Here is a 17,576-nt window from a genome sequence, read left to right as displayed (position 1 = left end):
CTGAAGGATGAGGGTGCACCATATGGGCTCAGTGAGTATTACAACTTAACAGAACCTGGCTCCATTTCAGCTGCTTGCCTATCTTTGTGGAAACTTGGGACGTCCCTCTGGCTCTCTTAGAGAAGTGAGAAGCCAGTGGAGCCTCTCGGGTACTTGGAGATTACATGTAGGCAGGGCCTAATCCACTCCCTGGGTATCTACACTTTTGGGGAGACTATGCTAATAGGCTTTTTGAGGATTAAAAGAAAGTATGGGTCTTAATACATGTCCGGAGAAGGCAATGGCACCTCACTCCAGTACTCTTGCTTGGAAAATCCCATGGACGGAGGAGCCTGGTAGGCTGAAGTCCATGGGGTCACTAAGAGTCGGACACAACTGAGCGACTTCACTTTCACTTTTCACTTTCGTGCATTGGAGAAGGAAATGCAACCTACTCCAGTGTTCTTGCCTGGAGAATCCCAGGGACGGGGGAGCCTGGTGGGCTGCCGTCTATGGAGTCGCACAGAGTCAGACACAACTGAAGTGAGTTAGCATAGCATAACACATGTCCTACATCATGTATTTCAAGTGCTTTTCCACCACGTAGTATGGTTGAAAGATGGGCTGGTAGTTCTTTATCTGCTTTAAAGAATCTTGCATTTTCAATTTTGGAACACATTCATGCTTTACTGTCCAGTACAATAGCCAACAGCCAAATGTGTCTATTAGGATTAAAATATGGGAAGTGTAATTGAGAAATTAAGACTTTAAGTAATGTGGCTAGCGGGGCTTCCCAGATAGCTCAAGGGTAAAAAACTGCTTGGTAAGCAGGAGCCTCAGGTTCAGTCCCTGGGTTGGGAAGATCCCCTGAAGAAGGAAATGGTAGCCCACTCTAGTATATTTGCCTGTAAAATACCATGGACAAGAGGAGTCTGCTGGGCTACAGTCTGTGGGGTCACACAGAGTCAGACATAGCGTCAAAACATGTGGCTAGTTCATGGGGTCGCGAAGAGTTGGATGACTGAGTGGCTTCCCTTTCACTTTTCACTTTCACGCATTGGAGAAGGAAATGGCAACCCACTCCAGTGTTCTTGCCCAGAGAATCCCAGGGATGGGGGAGCCTGGTGGGCTGCCATCTATGGGGTTGCACAGAATCAGACACGACTGAAGTGACTTAGCAGCAGCAGCAGCAGCAGTGGGTGCCTTAGTGGATGGCACAGATAGAGATCATTTGCATCATCCCAGGAAGTTCAGTTTTATGGCCTGTTCTGAGGATTTTCAAGCTTAATTGATCCCAGCCCCTCGGAACTCAATTTTCATTTTAACTTAAAATCTGATTTAATATTATTTTACTAGATGGCTGAATGGAGGCAAAACTGCCAAAGATGGTTACTTTTATAAATCTGGGAAAATGGATCTTGTGTGATTGCATGAGACACGCTTGTCTCTTGGCCTCCCCACCTGTGATCCCCAGTGGCACAGGCCCACCCGTGCTGAGCGGCAGTCGTACCTGGGGCAGGATCTCCTGGGCCGGTGTTGCCGTCCTCCTTTTTGGCCACAGCGTGGTTCACCAGCCCCAGAGCCTGGGCCTGCGCCCCACTCAGTCATCGGCCTGTGAAGATGAGCTCCTTCGCCAGGGCCACCCCCAGGCATCGAGGCAGCCTCTGAGTCCCTCCTGCCAGGATGGAGTAGGGATGGTGAATCCTCATGGAATGTGGGGGCCCAGAGGAGGCCCTGGCTGGGAGTCAGCCAAGACCTCTCAGAGGACGAGATTGGGTTAGGCTGGCAGGGGAGACCCCAGAACATAGGGCAAAAGAGGAAAGTAGGGAATTATGCTGGATAGAGTGGAGTTGAACAAGTAGAGAAGAATGGATGGTGTGTGTTGAGATTACCTGCTCCTGGGAGGAGTCCTCGGGTGGTCTCGATCAGTCCCGTGACAGCCGAGGAAACTGCTTAGACAAAACAGAGTGAAGCCCCCACCCTGTCTAATCCCTGAGGAGAGGAGACACTGTCTGCTGACTCTGCTCACCCCTCCAGCTGATCATTTCCCTCATGGTGTGGCCACAGCCAGACTTCTCCAGTAGCTGCCTTTGGAAGAGCCCTAGCCTGGAAGTCAGGAGTCCCAGCACTCACCCTACCTCCACAACTCACTGAGCAACTCTCTTAGCCTTTCTGAGCCTCATGGATGGGGAAAAAAATTGATAACCTCTCTTTTACCTGCTTTATAGAGCTGTTTAGGATCAAGTGAGGTCATGGTGCTTGGAACAAGGAGGGGTTCCTGGATGGTGCCCAGTACCTATTTGTAAGTTAATGGATTCTCTGTCTCATGCATCCTTAGCTCAGGTCTGGCCTAGAGTGTCAGTGACTCCTGCTTCCACCAATTTTTCTCCCAGCTTTTTGTCAGCCTGAAATTTTCCTGTATGCTGATCCACATCCTCCTTTCGCAGTTGTACTTCCTATGACAGGCCCTCCTTGAGTGTCCCACCCCACAGGCTTCTCCTGAAGTCCCTCAACACGGTCCCTGTGAACCATGCAGTGTGGGAGGGAGGAGTTTACATTCACCTTCTACCCACCAACCCCTTCAGGTTAGCTTTCCTAAACATGGGCAGGTGGGGACCAGAGTTGGTGCTATGACCTGACCTGGTATTTGATGTCTTCCCTTTGTTATGCATCATATGGATATAAAGTCCCTCTATGCCTGGGGCTACATGTTAAAAAAAAGATGAACAGTTCTTGCTTGGTGGCAGGAGAAAGTGTGGCACCATTATGGCACTCAGATCTTCTCTGATCTCCTCTAAAAAGGGCACACCTAACCACCAAGTCAGCAAGGTTAAAAGCAATCAATTATCTTCATCCTCCCTGCCCTCCACATTTCGAAGTTCAATTTCTTTGAACTATTAATACAAACCTCTGTGGATTCTGATAGAGCTACTGTAGGGCACTGTTCCTGCCCAGTCATGCTTGTGATTAACTGGGCATAGACTGCCCTCATGGCTCACCTTTGTTCACAATATGATCGATACAGCTGGCTTGGACAGAACTGGAAGACTGAATAGATACCTTTGTCCCCAACCTTCGCTCTCTGTGTTCTTTCTAGCTGTGTCAGCGGTTGTCCTGGGGTTGGTACAAACAGTCCTGAGCTGAGGGCAGCTGACTCTGAGAAGGGACGAGTCCTGTAGCAGTCAGGGGCTGGGCGGTGGGTGGGGAACCCATACTGCCTGAATTCCTTGGCTCCCACTTTGCCTTTAGTTCTGGGGTTTGTTGGAAAGCTGAGAGCAGTGGCTGACTGCAGAATCCCCAGAATTATCTCGTTTCATTCGCTCTTCCCTCCCACCCTTCCACCCCTCTCCCTGTACCCAGTACCTGCCACTCGGAGGTCACAGGCCAGGGCAAGTTCCAGGCCTCCACCCAAGGCAAACCCATCCATAGCTGCAATGGTGGGTGCAGGGAATGCTGCTGTGGAGACAAAGGAGGGCTCAGCCTGTGAGGCCCTGGTAGGACCAGGACAGTGTCTCAGGGTAGGAGACGGTCTAGCTGGTTGTGATAGAAGGCTTCATTGGTCCCAAGTTTGGGGACCTTACCTGATACCTCAGCTAGGTTATCTTAGCAGTCAGTTTTCCCACTGGGGCAAGTTGTGGGATCTGCTGGGGAATAGGAGTGGGGAGATGGGTGGGCAGGGTGATGCCTAGTCATGCCCACCTTTCTGTGGGCCTCCCTGGGACCCGCCTTTTTGCTCTCCCTTCTCATTCTGTGTGTTGGGAACAGAATTGAATCTGACATGGGGAAGGCCAACGGGCAAACAGGTGATGATGACCCAGGGTGATCAGTGATCTGAGAAGGGAAGCTTGGATGATGGGCCAGGGATGGCTTCCTGGAGGAGGAGGCACTTGTGGTCTTGAAGAATGCATAAGCAGTTCAGATGGCCTAGGAGGGATATTCCAGAAAAAGGAACAAGCATTTGTCAAAGCCTGCAAGTATACTTGCTGAAAGTTGACTCTGGCATGGCCAGGCTTGTACGCTGAGGGCACAGAGGCTGGGCGTCAGAACTAGCAGGGCACTAATGCTGGGGAGCCAGTGCCCTTTGGACCCTCGTGGCACCCTCCTCCTTGTAGAATTCCTTGTCCCTACCTCCTCTCCCTGGGAGAATCATCTGTCTCTCCACAGAGCTCACAACAAAAACCATTCTGTCTTTAGAGTATGGTAGATTGGGTGAGGCTCTGAATCCCAGGCTGTCAAAGGATCCAGCAATGGAAACCTGAAGAGAAGCAGCCAGAGAGGAAAGAGAAACACCAAGAAAACTCGTCAGGGAAACCAGGGAGGGAGGAGGGTGGTCAAAAAAAGAGAGACACAACAACAACAAAAAGGTGAATTGGATTTCATCACAATTAAAAACTAATGCGTCAAAAGACACTATCAAGAGAGCAAAGACAACCCATGAATGGAAGGAAATACTGGCAAATCATACATCTGGTAAGGAACTGATATCTAGGCTGTATAAAGATTTCCTACAACCAAATACAAAGGACTTCCCTGGTAGTCCAGTGGTTTAAGACTCCACACATCAAGGGACACGGTTTGATCCCTGGTTGGGGAACTAAGATCATGCAAGCTGTGCAGAATGGTCAAAAAAAAAAAAAAACCTCACAAAGGACTTGAATAGACATTTCTCCAAGGAAAATAAGCCAGTGGGATTTCCCTGCTAGTCCAGTTGCTAAGATTCTGGCTTTCTATTGCAGGTGGCCCAAGTTTGATCCCTAATTGGGGAACTAGAGCGCTCATGCCAGAACTAAGAGGTGGCATGTCACAGTGAAGTTTGAAGATTCTGCGTCCCTCAACTAAGACCCAGTGCAGCCAAATAAATATTTAAAAAAGAAGATAAGGCAGTAAGCACTGGAAAGTGTGTTCAGCATCATTGGGGAAATGCAAAGAAAAACCACAATAGGATACTGCTTTTTACCCATTCAGATGGTTATTATAAACAACAAACAAAAAAAGTGTTGACATTGGTGTGGAGAACTCTGATGTACTGCTGGTAGGAATCTCAAATGATACAGCTGCCGTGAAAAATATTTTGGTGCTTCCTCCCAAAGTTCAACATAGGATTACTATGTGGTCCAGCCACTTTACTCCTAAGTATATACCCCAAAGAATTGAAAGCAAGGACTCAAGCAGATACCTGCACACCAATGTTCATAGCAGTATTAATCACAACAGCCAAAATGTGGGAATCACCCAAGTCCATCAACAGATGGATTAAAAAAATGTGGAATATATATGTGAAAAGGAATATTATTCATTTTTAAAAAGGATAGAAATTCTGCAATATGCTACAACATGGATGAACATGAAATACATGATGCTAAGTGAAATAAGCTAGCCATGAAAGGACAAATGTATGATTCTACTTGTATGAAATAGAGTAGACAAATTCGTAAAGATAGAGAGTAGAATGAAGGTTACTGTGGGTGTTAGGGAAATGGGGAGGAATTGCTTAATGAGTATACAGTTTATTGAGATGATGAAATAGTTTTTGAAATGGATAGTGGTGATTATTGAATAACGTTGTGAATGTACTTGCTGCTGCTGCTGCCAAGTCGCTTTAGTCCTGTCCGACTCCGTGCGACCCCACAGATGGCAGTCCACCAGGCTCCACCGTCCCTGGGATTCTCCAGGCAAGAACACTGGAGTGGGTTGCCATTTCCTTCTCCAATGCATGGAAGTGAAAAGTGAAAGTGATGTCGCTCAGTCTTGTCCGACCCTCAGTGACTCCATGGACTGTAGCCTACCAGGTCCCTCCGTCCATGGGATTTTCCAGGCAAGAGTACTGGAGTGGGGTGCCATTGCAGTCTCTGGTGAATGTACTTAATACCAGTGAATTTTACACTTACAAGTGATTAAAATATAAATTTTCTGTAATGTATATATTTGTGACAACTCAAAAAATACATTACATAGTAATAAAATTTTATTATTTTTTCCTGTTTTATTGAGAAATAATTGGCATACAGCAGGTATAATTATTTTTTAAAAGAAGGGCTTGGTTGAGGAGTGAGTGCAGGGACAGTGTTATGGGGGGGGCAGGGTCCTTGGTGAGAGTAGTGACAGTGGAGGTTCACTGAAGGCCAGACAGCCGGAGCCTGAGTCATGAATAGGGGGTGAATGTACTCTCTGCAAGTCCTAGATTATGGGAAAGTCAGTTGGGAGAGCCTTTGGGAGTCTGATTAGTCCTAGCCCCTCAGTGACAGATGGGGAAACTGAGGCGCAGAGAGAGACAGGGACTAGCCCAGGATTCCAGAGCAAATCAGGGGCAGATTCAGACCTCCTGCACGCCCCCTGCTTTCCTGTCCTTCGCTGGAGGGGTGAGGAGCGGGGCTAACAGTCATGAAGTGACCGTGATGGAAGACGTCAGATCATGGGGGAAGCCAAAGGAAGAGGCCGGAGTAGGAGGAGGGCCTCGATCAGGGCAGTGGGGTCAGGCAGACTGGTCCACATACTTCTCTTGCCACCTCCCGCCCCAGGCTGCTCACGGGGATCCTGACAGTTGAGGCCTGGGGACTGAGCCACATGCCTTTGAAACTGCCTAAGAATCACTCGCTTCCCACCCTCGCCCTCTGCAGCCTCTTCCTGTCTCTCCCGTGTCCCCTCCAGAGCCACCGCAGAGTCAGTTCTTAGCTCAACTCTCATTCGCTTGCTTCTTGTAGTGGGCCTGGGATGCAGCATTTCTCGTCTCAGAAAGGAAGTGCGTAGTGCTTGCCCTGTTTTGAGGACCAAATGGTACAGAGACATGGAAGAGTTTCGTTGACAGGGACTGAAATCTTGTAGTGGGCAAAGGGGCAGTAAGTCAGTCCTATCTTGGCCACAGACCTGGTGAGTGTCGTTGGACTCCGTTTTCTCATTTCCTCAATGCAGTGTCAGAACAGAAAGAACAAGGATTTGGGGGTCAGAAAGGTCAAGTTCTAACCGAATTCTCACTAGCTGTGTTGCTCTAAGCAAGGAGTTTCACCTCTGAGTGCATATCTTTAAATGGGAATGAGTCCTGTGCTGTGTGCTAAGTCGCTTCAGTCATGTCTGACTCTTTGCGACCCTATAGACTGTAGCTCGCCAGGCTCCTCTGTCAATAGGGATTCTGCAGGCAAGAATATTGGAGTGGGTTGCAATTTTCTCCTCCAGGGGATGTACCCAACACAGGGTCGAACCTGTGTCTCCTGTGTCACCAAGCGGGTTCATTAGCAATAGCGTCACTTGGGAAGCCCTGAGTCCTGTGCTAGAAATGACCTAAGTATCCCCTGCATGCAGGCTGGTGGGAGCCCTGCTGAGCCCCGGGTTGGGGGCAAGGAAGGAAACCCACCTGCACAGAACACACCCTTCACTCCACTCCTGAAGATCAGGACACGCACTTGACGGTCCTCCCGAAGCTCGGCCAGAGCTTCCAGCAGCTGCAGAGGAGACCAGATCAGATACCTCCCAGCTCAGCCCCTCCCACCCTGGTGCCCGCCCTTACTCACCTGACTGATGAAGACGTTCCCCAGGGCATTGCGGGCACTGGGTCTGTTCATCAGAATCTCAGCAATTCCTGCAGGGGACAGGGCAGCGTTGGGTGAGCCAGCTGCCCTGCTCACTCCTGGGCTGGGGCCTGGGATCTGGGCAGCCTCTACCCTTGATGAGCAGTGTGACCTGGGGCAAGTCACACACACTCAGGCCTCAGTTTTTCCACCCATAAAATTGGGAGAATAACCCTTGCCCTTTCTGCCTCACAGAAGTGGAATGGCTTGAGAACCTCAGAGCACCATGGGGAGAGGGACGAGAATGACTGCCCCAGTGATTCCTGCCTGCTTCTGCCATTGTGAGACCCACACACACACCTACACAACCCTTCTTCAATTTCATGTATCTCTCTCCATGTGATTCTTTTCTCTACAGCCAGACTTCTTCCTCTCGAGCTGAATGAGTTATGATAACACCACCACCCAGAAATCTCGTGTGCCCTGACTCATTCACTGCTCCCACCTACCCCTTAAAAGTAACAACTCTCATGACTTTCTTTTTCCTCCTGACTTTTTATGGTGATGACTTTCCTGCATTTCTTAACAATTTTATCACAAAAATATTCTTCTCTAGACATTATAGTTCAGACTTGCTAATTAAAAAAAAAAAAACTCTTAAAAGCTTGTTAAAAACCCTCAGCTTCTGCTTCTAGCCCTGTCTTTCCCTCAAAAGTTATTTATTAAAGAACCTGGGGCAGGACTTCCCTGATGGTCCAGTGGCTAAGACTCCCTTAATGCAGGAAGCCTGTGTTCAATCCCTGGTCAGGGAACTAGATCCCACATGCTGCAACTAAGATCACAAATACTGCAGCTAAGACTGGCACAGCCAAAGAGAAAAAAAGAATGTGGGGCATTTGACCTGTAAGATTTCCTGCAGCATGGAATTTACTGATTGCACACTCATGGGACAAGCGAGCAGATGCCTCTGTCATAGGAATTTAGCAGCTAATCCAGAGGCTTGAGCACATTCACATTCTGTCCTCTTTGGCAAGAGAATATCCTTTGCCCTACTCATGTGATATTCTTTCATGAGCACCAGTGAAACTTCTTGAAAGGCTTTTCCATTTTCAGTTAATAATTTTCTTGCCTTCCATTCTCATAAGTCTTCTCCAGTCTAGCTCCCACCCCATCACTTGGCAGAAACTGCTCTCACCTAAGTGAGACCAGTGTAACCAGTGTAATCATATCACTAACCGAGGGACATATTTCCATCTTTGTCCCAGGCTCAGCAACAATTAACTCTCCTGACCAAACACCTGCTCCTCCTTGAACATTTTCTGCTGTGGCCTTTTTTGTTTTTTTAGTAGACAGTTTTTTTTTTTTCAGAACAGTTTTAGGTTCACAGGAAAATGGAGTAGAAAGTGCTTCCCTGATGGCTCAGAGGATAAAGAATATGCCTGCAATGCAGAAGACCCGGGTTCAATCCCTGGGTTTGGAAGATCCCCTGAAGAAGGAAGTGGCAACCCACTCCAGTATTCTTGCCTGGAGAATTCCACGGACAGAGGAGCCTGGCAGGCTACAGTCTGTGGGATTGAGAGGAGTCAGACATGACTGAGAAAGTATGGAGAGTCCCATAAATCCTCTAGCCACTGCACAGGCATGGCTTCCCACCAGAGTGGGACATTTGTTACCAAAGATTAACCTCCATACATATGTCATTATCACCTGACTTCCACGGTTTACATTAGGGTTCACTCTCGGTTGCATATGCTATGGGTTTTGACAGATGCATAACAACATGTACTTGTCTGTGGCTCCACCTTTTCCTGGCTTTCCTACGTCTCAGATGATGCCCTGCACTTCTTTTCTAGGTTTTCTTCTACCCAATTTAAAAATTCTTAATTCATTTATTCAACATATATCTATAATAGGTAAAAATTTTCATTTTCAGAGTGAGGTATAGTGGGAAAGCGGAGAACGAAATGGCACCCCACTCCAGTACTCTTGCCTGGAAAATCCCATGAATGGATGAGCTTGGTAGGCTGCAGTCCATGGGGTCACTATGAGTCGTACACAACTAAGCGACTTCCTTTCACTTTTCACTTTCATGCAATGGAGAAGGAAATGGCAACCCACTCCAGTGTTCTTGCCTGGAGAATCCCAGGGACGGGGGAGCCTGATGGGCTACGGTCTATGGGGTCGCACAGAGTCGGACACGACTGAAGTGACTTAGCAGCAGCAGCAGCATTGTGGGAAAGATACTATAGGTAAGAGACTATTCCATTTGAAAAATTGTATCTTATTGAATGTGTTAATTTCTATTGTACAGCAAAGTGATTGAGTTATATACATATATATTCCTTTTCCTATTCTTGTCCATTATGCTTTATCACAAGATATTGAATATAGTTCCCTGTGTTACACAGTAGGACCTTGTTTATCCATTCTAGATATAATAGTTTGCATCTGCTAACCCCAAACTCTTAATGCATTCTTCCCCAACCTTTCCTTCCCCTTGGCTACCACAAGTCTCTTCTCTATGAGACTACTCAAGTAGTTGAAGTTCCTGAAAGGTCAATCCAAGATCTCTTTATTCAGTCGTTGGTACAGTTTTATATTTAACACACACTGGCCTCTGTACTAAACACTGATGTCAGAGACTAGAGCAGACTCAGTCCCTGTCCTCTTAGATCCTAAAAGTCTAACAAAGGAGATCGACATTTATCAACAAGTAATTACTATTTGTGACGAGTACATGGGGGAAAAAAAGACAGGAGGATGGGGGTTTAGAGTGAGCAGAGGGGAGCCCTAGTGTAGAAGATCAGCAGTGACCTCCTGGGGGAAGAAGTGACCTTTCAGCTGAGAGCTGAGGAATAAATAGGAGTTAGCCAGACAAAAGTGTGTGTGTGTGTGTTGGTAGGGAAAAGCCTATTTCAGAGAGGGAGTGGCACAGATGAGGGCCCTGAGTGCAGCAGAGCGGGTACTATAGGGTTTATATTGCTGGGCCTTGAATGTTTTTTGGCTGCACCTGAGAATTAAACCAACATAAAACAGATTAACAGGAGAAAAGCATATGAATTTGTTCAAGTTTTATGTAACACAGGACTCCTCAAAAGGAAATGAAGACCCCAAGAATGGTACGGCCTACATGCTATGACAAACCTAGGCAGCGTGTTGAAAAGAAGAGACATTACTCTGCTGAAAAAAGTCTGTATAGTCGAGGCTATGGTCTTCCCAGTGGTCACGTACGGTTGTTAGAGCTGGACTGTAAAGAAGGCAGAGTGCCAAAGACTGTGCCAAACACCTTTGAACTGTGGTGCTGGAGAAGACTCCTGACAGCCCCTTGGACAGCAAGGAGATCAAACCAGTCAATCTTAAGGGAAATCAACCCTGAATACTCATTGGAAGGACTGATGCTGAAGCTGAAGCTCTGTATTACAGTCACCTGATGTGAACAACCGACTCATTGGCAAAGTCCCTGATGCTGGGGAAAATTGAGGGCAGAAGAAGAGCATGTCAGAGGATGAGGTGGCTGGATGCATCACCCATGCAACGCATATGAATTCTGGGAGATGGTGAGGGACAGGGAGGCATCGTGTGTTGCCGTCCTTGGGGTCGCAAAGAGTCAGACACAACTGGGCAGACAAACAGCAAACAACATGCTTTTACAGTGGGTTGTATGAAGAGCAGCAACTGTGGCAAAGTTAACTGTGTGGGAGTCTACAAGAAGAGAAGCCCTGTTTCTGGTGTCTGTTCACACTTGTCTATTTCAACACACTTGTCTGTTTGTATAGAATTCTCTTGGCTTCAACTCCCTGTTGAAGCCCATAATGAGAGACCATAGTCCCTGCCAACTTCAGGACTGCAGCCTGCTAAAACCCTGAGAAGGGAGTTTGTGGGTACTTTGAAGCAGAGAACCCAGCAAAATCATGCCTGGACTTCTAACCTATGAAAACTATGAGATAATAAATGTACGCTATTTTAAGCAACAGAATCTGTGGTAATTTGTTATGTGGCAATAGAAAACAAACATAATCATGACATCCTGGGGTTGACAGGAACTTTCCTCTCTCCTCTTCACTTTCCTGTTCTGTCTTTCCTTTTTCTCTGGCTAACTCCCTCCCATATTTCATCTCTAGCTCCCTCTTGCAGAATGCAAATATGGTGCTCGGCTGAAGTCACAGCTCAGTCACATCCCAGCTCCATGGCCTTGGACAAGTTACTTTATCGTTCTGACCTTCACTTTCCTGATCTATAAATATAAATACTAAAAAGGTTGTAATGAAGATTAAGAGATAATGTCCATAAGTGTATAACTAGAGTCTGTGGGCGCTTTGAGCAGGGAAAATGCACAGAAGTTGGTGAAAGTCTAGGACCCAATATGAGGTGTGAGCTCTAAGCTGGGAGACCTAAGGGGCCAGACAGGGTGTCTTTGGCTTTCATTCATTCACCTGACAATGTTCAGCTGGAACTACCACATGCCAGGCCCCGGAGAAATAGAGGACCCAGCCGTGGTCCCTGACTTCTTAGTTGACACCCTATTCTGGGAACATTGCCCTTGCTGGACCCCAGTAATAATGATGGGTTTGCATTGCACCCTCTCTACTCCTATCAGACTCCCGTGATGGTTTGATTTGCTTAGCAGAAGACCTAGAGTCACATCTGTCTGGTTCTGGATCACACAGTGATGTGGGTTGGAGTCGATAGAAACCACTGGAAGGTCGTGTGGGTATGTGTGCTCAGTTGCTCAGTAGTGTCTGACTCTTTGTCATCCCTATGGACTGTAGCCTGCAAGGCTCCTCTGTCCATGGGATTCTCAAGGCAAGAACACTGGAGGGGTGTTGCCATTCCCTTCTCCAGGGGATCTTCCTGACCCAGGGATCAAACCCAAGTCTCTTGTGTCTCCTGCATTGGCAGATTCTTTTACCACTGAGCTGTGTGGGAAGCCTTAATAATCCCTTAATACATAGAGGGGGAAACTGAAGCTCAGAAAAGAAGAGAACGTGCCAAAGTTACTAGGTGGACCCAGCTAGCAATCCTCACTCTCAGAGTTAACAAGTGATGAGGAAGACAAGTCCAGACAGAAGGAATGTAAAAGGACAAGGGTGGGATATGCTGCTGCTAAGTCGCTTCAGTGCTGTCCAACTCTGTGCGACCCCATAGGCGTCAGCCCACCAGGCTCTTCCATCCCTAGGATTCTCCAGGCAAGAACACTGGAGTGGGTTGCCATTTCCTTCTCCAGTGCATGCATGCATGCTAAGTCACTTCAGTCATGTCTGACTCTATGCGACCCTATGGACAGCAGCCCACCAGGCTCCTCTGTCCACAGGATTCTTTAGGCAAGAATACTGGAGTGGGTTGAAGAGGGTGCAATTCCTAAGTGGTTTACAAAGGTAGAGAGGGAGGAGAGGACCCAAGTCAGGGGCATAGTTAGAAGAAAACACTTAAGTGGTATGGCTTAAAATGAACAAACCCACGCATGGTAGGAGAGATAAGGTGACATGGTCAGGTTGTGGTGGAGAACCTTGAATATTCAGCTAAGGAGCTGGAGTAAAGCCGTAAGAGTGAGGAGTGGTTAACGGGCTAATCTCATTTTCAAAGACAACAGGCACAATGTGACAATGCTCTGGTGCTGTCACGCCAAGTGGAAGACAGAACTGGTGACTTGTAGGAGGATGGTGGGATGGTTCTCCTGGGTGTGGGTCTCCTCCTCATGCCTCCTCCACTGCCTCTTCTTGGTTTCCTTATCTCCTTCCCTCTAGGACATTCTATATGCCCTCTGGCAGGGGCAGAAGCTTAATCTCCTGACGCTTATTGTTGTTGTTCAGTGGCTCAGTCGTTTCTGACCCTTTGTGACCCCACTGCCTGCAGCACTCCAGGTTTCCCTATCTTTCACTATCTCCTGCTGCTGCTGCTGCTAAGTCGATTCAGTCGTGTCCGACTCTGTGTGACCCCATAGACGGCAGCCCACCAGGCTCCCCCGTTCCTGGGATTCTCCAGGCAAGAACACTGGAGTGGGTTGCCATTTCCTTCTCCAATGCATGAAAGTGAAAAGGGAAAGTGAAGTCACTCAGTCGTGTCCGACTCTTCGCGACCCCATGGACTGCAGCCCACCAGGCTCCTCCGTCCATGGGATTTTCCAGGCAAGAGTACTGGAGTGGGGTGCCATTGCCTTCTCCGTCACTATCTCCTACGTTTGCTCAAATTTATGTCCTTTGAGTCGATCTTGGCATCCAACCATTTCATCCTCTGTCACCCCCTTCTCCTCCTGCCCTCAATCTTTCCCAGATCAGGGTCTTTTCCAATGAGTCAGGTCTTCACATCAGGTGGCCGAAGTATTGGAGCTTCAGATTCAGCATCAGTCCTTCCAATGAATATTCAGGGTTGATTTCCTTTAAGATTGACTCTTTTGAGCTCTTTGCTGTCCAAGGGACTCTCAAGAGCCTTCTCCAGCACCACAGTTAGAAAGAAACAATTCTTTGGTGCTCAGTCTCCTTAAAGAGCTTCCCTTGTGGTTCAGGGGCTTCCCCGGTGGCTCAGACAATAAAGAATCTGCCTGCAATGTGGGAGACTTTAGTTCGATCCCTGTGTTGGGAAGATCCCCTGGAGGAGGGCGTGGCAACCCACTCCAGTATTCTTGCCTGGAAAACCCATGGACAGAGGAGGCTGGTGGGCTATAAAATTACTAGAATTCTAGTGATTTACTAGAATTACTAGTAATCACTGAATTACTAGAAGAATGTGATGACCATTAATAGTTGAGAAGACAGGTTTTAAAATCAGACCTGGTTCAATTTGCTTAAACTCTCTGTCCTTGTTTTATTGACCATAAACCTGGGAGAATAGTTATAGCTATTTCAAGCCAAACACTGTTGCCAGTTTGGCAGTGAACTGAACATGAGAGCAAGGGGGGTATTCTCTAACGCTAGCCATCCCACATGGCCAGAGAATTCTCACCAAGTGATGTAGTGGGAGGCCAGAAGCCCCTTCATGTCCATCAAAAGTGGGGGATGCACATAGGGAAGTGTATGCAACAGCAGGGTGCTAGGAACAGCTCTTCAACTTCGTATCAAGCAAGAAAAAAGGAGATATACAAAATCCCTAGAACAACTGAATCTGTGTAAACTAAAACTTGGACACAAACAGTGCTACTTTAAATGCGGGGAAGGTTAGAGGGGTTGGAACTGGGGAGAAAGTAGACAAGAGGACCTTGCCCAGCTGGTGACACACAACGGACAGGGGAATGCCACTCACTGATTGCAAAGTCCAACCACTGCCCTTCACCCGCCTTTGCAGATAACACTACCCCCAAATAGAAACAAAACAAAATAAAACACAACCAAACAAAACCCAAGACAAGGCTCAATCAAAATGTTCTTGCCAGTGACTGCTGCGAAATTTTCTTGATTCAGCAGGACTCCAAACTCCACCAGCAGCTTCAGGGCAATTGTGCAGGGGGTCCCCAAGCTCTCCTCGGGCCTCTTCTCTCTCCCCTCCCCCCCACCCCCAACTGTGTCCTCTCCTCTGCTCCTCCTTTTCAGAAGGCCGGGCACCCTAAGCCAAATTGGAATTGGTTTGGCTGCCCAGCCCACTGGAACCTTGCTAGGAAGTTTGGCCTGGAAGGAAATCAAGTATTTTAAAGCTCTAGTGGGGGCTGGGCTTGCTGGCACCTAGTTCTACCCTTGAACAGGTCCCCTGTCTTTCCTCACAGCCCCGAGGAACCAAATATGGGGCTGAAGGGACCGATATTGACATAAAATCCCATCGGAATTACGGTGGGAGCGGCAGGTGAAGTGGTCACCTACCAAAGGATTTAGGCCTGGGGAGCCTCTACTGGCAGAGAAGGCAAAGGCATCCCACTCCAGTACTCTTGCCTGGAAAATCCCATAGATGGAGGAGCCTGGTAGGCTGCGGTCCATGGGGTCGCTAAGTGCTAAAGTGCTGCCTTGTGCTAGGCTCTAGGGATAGGGAGGAAAAGGGGAGATTCTTTGCCCCTTGTCTGATCAGGTGAAGATTTTACTAAGCTGACCCATTCTTAACCCAGGAATTCTTTACCTAGGCTAGTGGAGGCTCCTTAGACTCACCTGGAGAAACTAAACATTCATGCCTAGGCTTTACTCCCAGACGCTCTGATTCAGTAGAAAGTGGGCTCTGAATATGGATGTTCTGAACCTTCGGTGATTTTTATTGGTGGGGGGCACAGTATATATAAATGTGCAATTTCTATAAGGCCTTTTGAAATCATAAAAATGGCCTATGAACTGAGAGTCCACTTGGTTCAGTTTCCTTTTAGAACTAAGTGTGTTTGTCTTTTGCAACCCCCTTGAAGCCAGTCAGCATCAGTTTGAACATGTCCCTAACCACCCACCCCTGCCCCCAGACAGGATACTCAGTCCCCTCAGAGATAGCTTGGTCAGTCTAAGAAACACCTCAGCTTGCCCCAAGTCCTCTGTCTTTTCACCTCCTGCCCAGTAACTCCTCAGCAGCCAGGTGGAGTTTTTGTTATTCTACAAGTCCTAAGAAAAACTGGAGGAGGTAACCTTCCAACATTTGATGCTTTATGCCATGAAGATCTATGAGGGGCTCTTATCATACACACTTAAGACTGGAAGGGGCCTCAGAAATTTTACAAACATACACACACACAGAGTCAGTTCTCAGATTTTGGTGTTAGTTATTTTCTAAAAGTTGCTGTAAACACAAATTAGTGAATACTGAACAATTGCTCCTAAGGAAAATACAGGGTTAGGCATCTGCAAGTCTCTGCGCACGACATATTTTGTCAGTTGATCAATAAATAAGCTGGTTTTATGTGTTTCTGTTTAAAGACATCTTGTTATTTGTATTTGAACTCAGGGCCAATAACACTATAACTCATGTATGAGCCAAGTTCAGTATTTTCTTCACAGTGCACCTCACACCCTCCTTGTATCTAGGTATACTTCAGGCACCATGGTTGCAGGAGATTTTTTAAATGGTGAAATCAACAGCAAAACACAAAAATGTGAAAAACATGGCACAAAATCATGAGAAACACGTTTGTTTACAGCATGAACTGGACAGGGTCTTGTGTAACCTCAACTGAAAACAGACATGTGGGGCAACTCACATTTTTCCCCCCGCCTCCAGAGCTCTTGGAATATTGACTTTGGGGTTACGGATACATTCTTATCAGTAGGAAAATCCGCAAATTCAGAATCAGCCAATAAAAATCATCCCCTAAATATATAATATATCCACAAAATATATTTGGTCCCTGTTTCAAGTGCTAAAGGCTTTGCTTCTATCACCTCCCTTAATCCTCAAAAGACAAAAGGTCACACAGCGGTGACCTTTTCCACCTTTTCCACTTTCCTGGTGGCACAAAGGATAAGAATCCGTCTGCCAATGCAGGGGACACGGGTTCGCTCAAATCCCTGGTCTGGGAAGATCTCACACGCCCCTGAGCAACTAAGCCCCAGGTCGCCACAGCTACTGAGCTCAGGTGCCGCAGCTACTGAGGCCGGGGCATCCAGAGCCTGTGCTCCCCAACAGGAGAAGCCACCACGGTAAGAAGCCTGTGTACCCAAGGAAGACGAGCCGCTGCTCCTTACAACTAGAAAAAGTGCGCAAAGCAAGGAACATCCCGCAAAGCCAAAAATACATAAATAACGAACAAACAAACCATATTATAAACACTAAAAAAAAAAAGTCATGGCTAGTGACAGGACTTTGGTTTTATTTTAGACATTCATATAATAAAACCCGTCCCTCCTCCCCCGTAGTGTATCTCTTCCAACTTCTCGACCTATAGGATACAGAGCAACTCCCAATATTTCAAAATATTTCCTCAGGCTACTCTCGTGAATCCAGTCTTCCTTCAATCTCAGGCCTTGCTGCAGGCCACAATAGCCCTCAGCATAGAAAACCTAAACCTGAAGTTTTGGTACTAGGCTATAGAGCCTTTTTCAAGGGCTGAAAGGGACGGAGTCTCCAACCAACCGGTGAATTCTCGCCTTGAACTTTGTCCGCTTAAGTCCCCTAGCACTTCCCTCCCTGCACGGTCATCGCCGGTGTCTCCGCGCACGCGCACGTTTCCAGTTCTGCCCGCCCCGCCCCGCCCCTCGGCCGCCT

At 47.5% G+C, this 17,576-nt stretch overlaps 1 protein-coding gene across 1 annotated transcript; it reads right to left on the bottom strand.

Annotated features, from left to right (window-relative positions):
• Positions 1 to 5,805: 5,805 nt before the first annotated feature.
• Positions 5,806 to 7,708, bottom strand: LOC133244580 (enoyl-CoA hydratase domain-containing protein 2, mitochondrial-like). The gene is made up of 3 exons (XM_061411950.1): positions 7,485 to 7,708; positions 7,328 to 7,415; positions 5,806 to 6,734 (listed from the first exon to the last, which is right to left on the bottom strand). Exons 1-3 carry the CDS (start codon positions 7,533 to 7,535, stop codon positions 6,385 to 6,387), a joined length of 489 nt encoding a protein of 162 aa, XP_061267934.1. The 5' UTR covers positions 7,536 to 7,708; the 3' UTR covers positions 5,806 to 6,384.
• Between the last annotated feature and the right edge of the window lie 9,868 nt (positions 7,709 to 17,576).

The sequence above is a fragment of the Bos javanicus genome, chromosome 3 (assembly GCF_032452875.1).
Source record: "Bos javanicus breed banteng chromosome 3, ARS-OSU_banteng_1.0, whole genome shotgun sequence".
Classification (NCBI taxonomy): Eukaryota; Metazoa; Chordata; class Mammalia; order Artiodactyla; family Bovidae; genus Bos; species Bos javanicus.
This window is presented reverse-complemented; position numbering and strand designations above follow the sequence as displayed.